General features: G+C 57.4%; 3 protein-coding genes across 7 annotated transcripts; 1 reads left to right on the forward strand and 2 right to left on the reverse strand.

Moving 5' to 3' along the window:
- The first annotated feature begins 322 nt into the window (after positions 1 to 322).
- On the forward strand, positions 323 to 3,425 carry ZSWIM1 (zinc finger SWIM-type containing 1). Of its 5 annotated transcripts, none has more exons than XM_028524161.2 (2): positions 323 to 1,524; positions 1,605 to 3,425. In XM_028524161.2, the coding sequence occupies exon 2, from the start codon at positions 1,753 to 1,755 to the stop codon at positions 3,121 to 3,123; it is 1,371 nt and encodes a 456-aa protein (XP_028379962.1). In that variant the 5' UTR covers positions 323 to 1,524; positions 1,605 to 1,752; the 3' UTR covers positions 3,124 to 3,425. The 5 variants fall into 5 exon arrangements, with proteins under 5 accessions (XP_028379962.1, XP_035865782.1, XP_035865781.1 ...); XM_036009889.1 differs by having other exon boundaries at positions 323 to 809; XM_036009888.1 differs by having other exon boundaries at positions 323 to 802.
- A 953-nt stretch (positions 3,426 to 4,378) lies between these two features.
- Positions 4,379 to 5,655, reverse strand: SPATA25 (spermatogenesis associated 25). The gene is made up of 2 exons (XM_028524683.2): positions 5,544 to 5,655; positions 4,379 to 5,181 (listed from the first exon to the last, which is right to left on the reverse strand). The coding sequence occupies exons 1-2, from the start codon at positions 5,596 to 5,598 to the stop codon at positions 4,550 to 4,552; spliced, it is 687 nt and encodes a 228-aa protein (XP_028380484.1). The 5' UTR covers positions 5,599 to 5,655; the 3' UTR covers positions 4,379 to 4,549.
- Positions 5,656 to 6,524: 869 nt separating this feature from the next.
- Positions 6,525 to 8,788, reverse strand: NEURL2 (neuralized E3 ubiquitin protein ligase 2). Its single transcript, XM_028524395.2, has 2 exons — positions 7,780 to 8,788; positions 6,525 to 6,766 (listed from the first exon to the last, which is right to left on the reverse strand). Exons 1-2 carry the CDS (start codon positions 8,519 to 8,521, stop codon positions 6,651 to 6,653), a joined length of 858 nt encoding a protein of 285 aa, XP_028380196.1. The 5' UTR covers positions 8,522 to 8,788; the 3' UTR covers positions 6,525 to 6,650.
- Positions 8,789 to 8,791: the final 3 nt, after the last annotated feature.

An 8,791-nucleotide genomic window follows, 5' to 3' on the forward strand; every position in this document is an offset into this window, starting at 1 on the left:
CCTCTCTCTCCTTCTCTCTCCCTCTCTTTCTCCCCCCCCTCCCTCCCCCTCTCTCTCTGTCTCCCCCTCCCCCCTCCCCCCTCTCTTTCCCCAACACTGGGAGGGGCAACACCAAGCTCTCCCAAGGTGATCTGGGTTTTCTTAAATCCAAGGGTTGGGCTCCCGACCCCCGACCTAAAGGCAGAATTTGCGAACCTCAGTTTCCCCAAGACAGAAGACCCAGTACAACTACATCTGCATGCTTTCCTGCCCCTCCTGGGCCTTTGGAATTGGACCAGAAAAGAAAAAAATTATGAAACATCACTGTTTATTCTCATTTTCTTTTTCGGCCGCTGAGGGAGTTTCCATAGTAACACGCCCTTCCAGTCTTCTACGCCGAGGGGAGGTTCCAGAGTTCCAGGCTCAGGGCTCAGCTTCTCCTGGATGCCAGTGTTCTGAGGCTCTCATTGGTTACCGCCAACCGAGCCCCTCGTAACCCTGGTAACAGCACCGCCCATGAATTGTCAGGCTATGATTGGTCCAAGACCGAAAAACCTAACGTGAGCTCTTCGGCCCATTGGTCTGAGTCACGGGAAACCGGTGCCAGGGTTGGTGAGCCTCGAGAGCCGTCAGAGCCAGAGACTGGGTGAAATAGGGAGAAATGGCGACAGAGCCGGGCTGTGGGTGAGTGATTTCGGAAGGGGTGGGGAGGTATGGCAGGTGGCGACTGCTGTCAGCCCTGACACAACTCCCAGGGAGGTGGGAGGTTGACTTCTGGCTCCAGCCGCACCCACTCATCAGCATCCTCCGGTTCGGGCTAGAGGTGAGAGGTCAGAGGCCCCTTCCTTTCTCTGTCCCTGGTTTTCCGACCTCAGGTACTTTGGAAAGCATTCAAGATCTCAAGCTGAAGACTCGTGTCCAGCTATTTACAGAATAATGTTGGCCAAGTCACAACCTCCTCGAGCCTCAGTTTCCCATCTGTGAAATGGGGACAATGACCTGCTCTGGGGCCAAGTAGAGGAAGCATTTGACTAGAACTTCGTGGTTCATAGCGGGACTTGCACAGAGGCTGGAGCGGCTATGCACGTTTTTAAGCCCCGTTCTGTGGCTGAAGAGATGGAGGCTCGGAGAGGGTCGTTGACTTGCCCAAGAGCACACAGCAAGTTTGGGGCAATCGAGTTCGCTTGTATACACCAGGACCACATGAAAGAATGGATGCCAGGAAGTAAATTGTAAATACAAAGTACTGTATGGATATTTAAAACACTGTGTTTTTAAAATGACTATATGCAGCACCAAGCTTCCCACCTACTTAGATCTTCTGGAACCGAATGATTCCATGGCTGGTTCGTCGGTTAGGTCTCAGCTCCAACGTCATCCACCTTTCCCACAGAGAGCGCTTCCCTGACCACCTTAGCCGAAGCTCCCCTCCCTCCCCAGTTTACTCTGTTACCCAGTCTCGTGGTCTTTGTAACCTTCATTATTCAACATGTCATTTGTTTACATGTTTATGGTGTATCTCCCCGAGAGGAGTGCTGATACATAGTAAGTTCAATAACTTTCGTCTGGAGGAATAATTGGAGAGCCAGGCCCCCACTGCCTTAACCCTCTCTTCCTCTCCATAGGCCCCTCTTTGGTGGAACAAGATCTGGAGAATACAGTCCAGCCTCAAGCCTTAACTCAGCTGGCGCTTGAGAGACTGAGAGCCTCCTGTCCAGCAGCCTGGCAGAGAAGTGTTTTGACCTTGGCATCTAGACCTCTCCCTTCTCCCCCATGGCCCTGACGATGCTGAACGAGCTCCTCGCGGAGGACCCAAGCCCACCTGTGCTTCTGTACCAGGTTAGCAAGACTGCCAAGTTAGATACCCTTAACTATCAGAGCCGCTTTATGCAGAGTGTCTTTGCCCATTTCCCTGAGATCTTATTTATCCACCGGACCTATAACCCGATGGGCAAGGTGTTATATACCTTCCTGGTGGATGGTCCTCGGGTGCAGCTGGAGGCCCCCCTTGCCCGGGCGGTCTACTTTGCCATTCCTGCCAAGGAGGATGCTGAAGGCCTGGCCCAGATGTTCCAGGTGTTCAAGAAGTGTAACCCAGCCTGGGAGAGAATCTGTACTATCCTAGCGGATCCCTGCTTCCTGCCTATGCCCACCCTAGCCATGGAGTTCCCCGCAGCGGAGGTCCTGCCGTCGGCCTTCCACATCTGCAAGTTCCTCCAGGGGAAGTTCTATCAGCTTTCCCTGGAGCAGCCCGTGGAGCAGGTGCTCCTGACCTCCCTGCGGAGCACAATGTGCTCGGCCACCGCCAGCAACCTGAGGAAGCTGTACGCGCTCCTGATCAACTACATCCCCCCGGACCAGCTGCCCAAGCTCCACTCGTACTGGCTGCTCAATGACCGCATCTGGCTGGCCCACCGCTGGAGGAGCCGAGCTGAGAGCAGCCGCTACTTCCAGGGCCTGGAGGTCACCACCCGCATCCTCAGCCAGTTCTTCGGGACCACCCCGTCTGTGGAACAGGGCATGACCTCCCTGCTCCGGTACATGCAGCAGAATTCCGGAGACGAGGCAGGCTTCAGCCTGGGCCTGAGTCCCCAGGACAGTTGTTCCGCCTCAGACATCAGCCCCCAGATCCCCAAAGTGGAGCAGCTGGTGGAAGCCTGCATCCAGCACTCGCTCAGTACCATCTGCACGGCGCCAGCGGCCCAGCTGTGCCTGGGTGAGCTTGCCGTGGTCCAGAAGTCTGTGCACCTCATTGGCTCTGGCTCAGAAAAGGTGAACATACAGATCCTGGAAGACACCCACAGGGTGCAGCCCCAGCCCCCTGCCAGCTGCAGCTGCTACTTCAACCAGGCCTTCCGCCTGCCCTGCCGCCACATCCTAGCCATGCTCAGCGCCCGCTGCCAGGTGCTCCAGCCCAACATGCTGCCGCCTCAGTGGACGGCCGGCCGTGCCGCCAAGCTAAATGACATCCTGGGCAGCAAGTGGAGTGAGACCCTGGATAAGCACTTGGCCGTGGCTCTCCTCACTGAGGAGGTGGGCCAGCTCCTGCAGCACTGCAGCCAGGAGGAGTTCCAACGGCGGTACAGCACCCTTCGGGAGCTGGCCGACAGCTGGATCGGCCCTTACGAGCAGGTCCAGCTGTGATTACCCTCAGGGCCGAGAGATGCTCATACACAGGTACACGCACCCTCCCCTACACACACACACACACACACACACACACACACACACACTTACACTTCCAAGACCCTTCCTCCAGGAAAGGACAAGCATCTTCTAGTCTGCCACAGCCTGGTACCTACCATATGTCTAGCTCCCTAATCCAGGAGTCAGCAAACTTCTTCTGTAAAGGACCTGACAGTAAATTATTTTAGGCTTTGCTAGTCATATGCAGGATGTTATATATTCTTGGTTTTGGGTTTTGTTTTTTTTTTTACAGTCTTTCCGAAAGGTACAAACCATTCTTAGTTCAAGGGCCATACAAAAACAGGTGACCCGTGGTCCGAGAGAAGAGATACAGAGGGTAGGATCAAGGTCTGGCATGAGTTTTCCCAGTCCCGAGACAACTCACCTGACCCACCGAGGGGGGGTCCTTCAGAGGTGGTGGTTCAGGGAGGTTCCCAGCCTCTTTACTAACCCCGCCCCCCCGCCAAGTCATATCCTGAGGTTATTAAAGTTGAATGTTGTGCCCTGGCTGGCACAGCTCAGTGGATTGAGCATGGGCTGCAAACCAAAGGGTTGCTGGTTCGATTCCCAGTCAGGGCACACGCCTTGGTTTCAGGCCAAGTCCCCAGTGGGGGCCACGTGAGAGGCAACCACACATTGATGTTTCTCTCTCTCTCTTTCTCCCTTCCTTCCCCTCTCTAAAAATAAATAAAATCTTTTTAAAAAAAGTTGAATGTTGCCTGCTCTGCACTGGTCTGGTTTTTTATCTCGTGGAAGGCACTTTGGGAGATGCCGAGGAAAGGAGAGAGACTTCGGAGTCCAGCACTGCGAGCAAATCCTGGCTCCTCCCCTGCCTGATGTTTGAGGCCTGGCTCTGCCTTTCCCTAGCTGTGGGACTGGGGGCAAGCCGCCCTTCCAAGCCCCAATTTGTTCATCGGTGAGAATGGAGACCCTCACAGCGCTGCCAGTATTGAAGGAGTGGGCAGATACAATGGGCCTGATGCCCAGTGGGCACTCAAGTAAGTGTTCATTTGCTCTCTTTGCCTGTGGTTCCAGCACCTGCCCTCAGCAGGCTGCGAAGTGTAAGGCAAGGGGAAATTCACATCGCCTGGGACTTTGTGCAAGAAACTGACAGAGTCCCAAAGCTACAAAAGAAGTCTCCACTGTCCACGCAGGGTGCCCGCCTCATTTTCACCGTGTTGAATAATTCCTCTGACAAGAGCTGTCTCCTGGCTCAGCGGTATCTGGAGAAACTTCTAGGGTCTGGGCCCTGAGGAAGGACTGGCATTCGTCAGAGTGGCTCAAACAGCCACCCTACCCCATCCCTGCCATAGGCACCCCCAAGCCTGTCTGCCCAAAAACCATACGGAGAAGCCACCCTATGCATCTGATGCTATTTCAGCAGCTACAAGCAGGAACCAGGAGGCTGGCCCCTCCTGGATCTCACGGGGGGCATCTGCCCAGAGGCTATGTGGGCACGTGCCAGCTCCCACTGCACCCCCTCCACAGCCCCCTCTGGCTCTGGATGGGCCATCATGAAAGCTTGAGCCGCCCGGATCAGGTCCTCTTCCCGCAGGCCTGGGACGGGCACGGTGGGGATGCCAGCGATCATCATGGCCAGGGTAAGGATGCAGATGTCAGGCTGGGGGGTGGCCTCCTTCCCCCCTGCCTCGGCGGGCATTGGCACAACCCCTGGCGACAGCCCGCACAGTAGCAGGGACCCAGGCCTGCTGGAGCCACCCGGGTGGGGAGCTCGGCTTCTGGAGCAGCCGTCCTCCCAGCCCAAGCTCTCTGGCTGCTTCACGTGGGAGAACTTGGGGCAGTACTGGCCATACTCCTTCTGCCGCAGCGTCTCCCAGCTAGGCCCCCCAAGACAGCCCCTGGCTTCTGGCACTGCCAGGGCTGGGCCCCAGGCCTGGGCAGCAGGTACCACCTGCTCAGCTTTCTGGTGCGGTGGGCCTCGTCCACCAGGGGCCGCCACCACTGGCTCTACAGGACTATAGGGGCCAAGGGATGAGCCTGGAGAAGCAGTCTCACCTGCAGAAACAGGAATGAGATGGAACGTTATTCTTGGTCTCTTGGAGGAGGCCCTGAGGGGCAGGGCACAGGAGCAGTTAAGACCAGCCTAAGAGGGCCGGCTAGTGGTTGGGAACTCGCTTTTACTCGGATGCACACGCCCAGCCCTCAACCCTAAGTGATGAAGAAGTGTTTGTTCAATGAATGAGAGCGGAAGTGGCTAGCTCTTGGCGAGCCCTCTGGGAACGGCTCGTCTTTGAAAAGAATCCGCTTGAGGGCCACCCCCAAAATGCCCAGCAGAACCCCCACCTCCCCGGAGCCAGGACGCGGGTTCTCAGGGGAGGCTGTGGCACCCACTCCAGTTCCAGGAGCCCCCCTCTCACCTTGGCCGGAAGGCAGAAGACCTGGGTGAGTTTGTGGAGACATGAAATAGGACATGACTGTCCCAAAGCCCCAGTTTGTGAAGGAACAGTCATCTGCCTCCTCTCCCACCCTCTTCACCCTTCTAGAATGTCACCTCACAATCCCTCCCCTCTGTACCTGGGACCCACCCCACAGCCCTGACCTGCTCATTCTAGCCCTCCTACCAGACAATGGGGTGGGGTTGAAAGAGCCCTGGACCAGGATCTGGGCCTTCCAGGTTCTGGCCTGTGCCCGGGGTGAGTCACCTGGGCAGCTTTGTTCCTTGATATCCCCACTCGTGAAGTGGCGGTGATGACCGCCCACGACCTCACGAGAAGCTCCGAGGATGAAATGAGACCATTTGTGGGGGTACAGAGGTACCCCCATTTGTGGGGGCAGAGGTACAGATGGTGGAGCCCAGTGCTTTGTGCCTGCAGGGTGAGGGAGGGAACGCTCTGCGTCCCTGTGTTTGCTGCGTGATGTTTGGGCAGCTGTGTTCCCAGCTCTGGGCTTCGGGTTCCCATCCACAGGATGAAACGGTTGGTCTAGGGCACTGGTTCTCGCACCCGGTTTCACATGAGTCTCTCCCTTGGGAATGCTAGAAATCCTTATGCCCGGTCTCATCCCAGAGCAATTAAGTCAGAATTCCAGGGTCTGACCCAGTTATCAGTATTTCTCAAAGTTGCCCAAGTGGTTACGATATGTGCCAAGGCCGGGACCTCTGTGCAAGGGAGATTAGAATCTCCAGGGCAGCTTTTGCAAAAAACAGTGTCTAGGCCCAAACCTCCGACAAATCTAGTAAGAATCTCTGGAGTGGAGTCTATGACTCTGATGAGGACCCAGGTGGGAACCCCCAGCTAGGGGACGTCTAACGTGCTCTCTCCTGCTCTGACCCGCTAGCCCACAGCAATTCTAAAAGGAGTGCTCCTCACAGGCCTCAGGGGCAAGGAGACCCTCTCGTGATCAGTGCAGCATCGGCTGTGTTTATTTCCGGCCCTGGCTGACAGCGGGACGGCCAGCTTCAGACCAGCCACAGCTCGGGGGCCAGGACGTGCTCCGGGACTCCGCTCCGGGGTCGCTGCAGGCCTTCACTCGTACTTGCAGAAATCCTTAAGTCCCTTGGGCAGGTGGAGCCCGTCGATGGCCAACCGGTGCACCACGCTCCTCTGGATCACTAGGCGGCACAGGGTCTGCAGGGAGGGCACTGTGGAAAGAGGACGGTCAAAGGCAAACTGAACTGCAGGGTGGGTCTGAGGCTGCGTCCCAGAAGATCTAGGTCCTGGTCTCCCCTTTGTCGTTAACTTGTGCAATTCCCTTCTGCCCTCTTGGGCCCCCCGTGACTCACGGGGCTGTACCTGTGGTTGAGATAAGCACCTCTTTCACAACACTTTCACAACGCTGCAGCCCTATTTCTATTATAACACTCGGGGCCCTCCCCTCCCCCTCCCTTAGCAGCTGTTCAGGGCAGGGGTAGCGTCTGGTTCAGCTGTGCAGCTCCAGCCTCCCCACAGGCCGGCACAAAATGGGTCCTAGTTCACAGAACACATAAAAACAGGGTCAGAGACCTAAAGAAAGGGTTTGCCAGAGCACCACACCTAAGGATGAAGCTCTCAGTCTACGGTCTGTGGTGACTTTAAACTGGTTTGGCCCTGGCCAGTGTGGCTCAGTGGACTGAGCGCCCGCCTGTGAACTGAAAGGTTGAGAGTTCCATTCCAGTCCCGGCACAGGCCTGGGTTATGGGCCAGCTCCCTAGTTGGGGGCCTGCGAGAGAGGGCCCCCAACTGAGCAATATTTCTCTTGCACATGGATGTTTCTCTCCTTCTCTGCCTCCCTTCCTCCCCCTCTCTCTAAAAATAAATTTTTAAAAATTGGTATGCCCCAAATCTAGGAGCATTTGCTTGATAAAAGAGCACACAATTCTCAAAGAGGCCCAGAGTCTACAATCGGTTCAGAAACCCTGCCCTGGGTTAACAGGGGAAGTACTGTCAAAGCCAGAAGGAGATTTGGAGGGCACCCTGAACAATCACAGCCAAGATGAGTAACAGGCCCAAAGCCAGGTAGCGGCTTATCCAAGATCACAAGCAGAGGCAGAATTTGAGGTCAGATCCCCCAACTTCTGGACAGACCAAGGGCTTGCTAGCTGGCTTGGGAACCTAGCAAATTCGGGTCCCCACCCTAGGCCAGGAGGGGTCGATCCCCAGGGGGTGGGATACCTACAGCCATACTCAAGCTGGACCAGGCGCACGCTCTTGGTGGAGGCAAACAGGTCCACCACTGCGTAGAGGGGTTGGGCGGCCGGCAGCCCCCGGGCGCTGGGGCCCATGTCCTCGCCGTTGATGACGATGTGCATGTCGGCTGTGCCATCCGGACGTGGGCAGAAGAGAACGCCCAGGCGGCTACGGCGCGCGGTCGGAGGCAGCACGTTCAGCTCATAGAGCTGGTCCAAGAGGTGGCTGTAGAGCCCAGGCCGACTGCGGCCCACCAAGCGGTCGCGGGGAATACGAAACTGCTCAATGCACAGATACGGTTCCACCAGGAGGGCTGGGGGTCGGCTGGGGGCCATTGCCTCTGCTTCCGGGTGGCCCTCCCGGGGCACGCGGTTGTGATGGCGCGTGATGGCAAAGACCCAGGTGTGGCCGAGGCTGACCAGGTCAGGCAGCGAAAACTCGGGCACGGGGGTCAAGCTGGCGGGGTCTAGCGCAGTCAGGCCGAGGCGCAGGTGGCCGCACCAGCCCAGCTCTTTCTCCTCGATCTCCACCAGGAATATCTGGCCTGGGGCCAGTGGCTCCTGACTGAAGCACACGCCGTGAGCGAAGCTCTCCACGCGTGTGGCTTGCGTCCCAGAAGGGTCCACGCGGATGTTGGCACCGTGCACCCGGTGGAAGCGAGTGGGAGGGGGCTCGGGGCGCGCGGGTCCCCAGGTCAGACCCAATTCCACGGGGTCGGAGACAGCAGCCATTTCCCCGCCATGAGCCGGCCCGCGGGTGCCTGGGGCTATTTTGGGCAGCTGGCTCAGGAGACGACCGCGGGGGGCACCATGTAGGGAGTTTCCCACCAACTCCCTTCCCCGAGGCTCTGTGCCGGGTGTCCTAGCGCCGCTTGCTCAGCCACCCCACCTAGAACGAGATCCCCCTGGAGGATGGGGGATCCTGGCGGTCCACACCCGGGTCATCTCATCAAGGACGCCAAGGACTTGACCTGCGAAGCCTGCGAACCCTGACGGGGCGTG

Source organism: Phyllostomus discolor, chromosome 9 (assembly GCF_004126475.2).
Source record: "Phyllostomus discolor isolate MPI-MPIP mPhyDis1 chromosome 9, mPhyDis1.pri.v3, whole genome shotgun sequence".
Lineage (NCBI taxonomy): Eukaryota > Metazoa > Chordata > Mammalia > Chiroptera > Phyllostomidae > Phyllostomus > Phyllostomus discolor.

Bases quoted from the DNA above. Each gene is read 5' to 3' on its own strand.
- ZSWIM1 (XM_028524161.2), top strand. From the start codon at position 1,753: ATGGCCCTGACGATGCTGAACGAGCTCCTCGCGGAGGACCCAAGCCCA.
- NEURL2 (XM_028524395.2), bottom strand. From the start codon at position 8,521: ATGGCTGCTGTCTCCGACCCCGTGGAATTGGGTCTGACCTGGGGACCC. The intron at 6,767-7,779 runs GTAGGTATCCCA...CTCTTTCCACAG, and splicing joins GGTCCAGCTTGAGTATGGCT to TGCCCTCCCTGCAGACCCTG.
- SPATA25 (XM_028524683.2), bottom strand. From the start codon at position 5,598: ATGTCCTATTTCATGTCTCCACAAACTCACCCAGGTCTTCTGCCTTCC. The intron at 5,182-5,543 runs GTGAGAGGGGGG...CTGTTTCTGCAG, and splicing joins TCTTCTGCCTTCCGGCCAAG to GTGAGACTGCTTCTCCAGGC.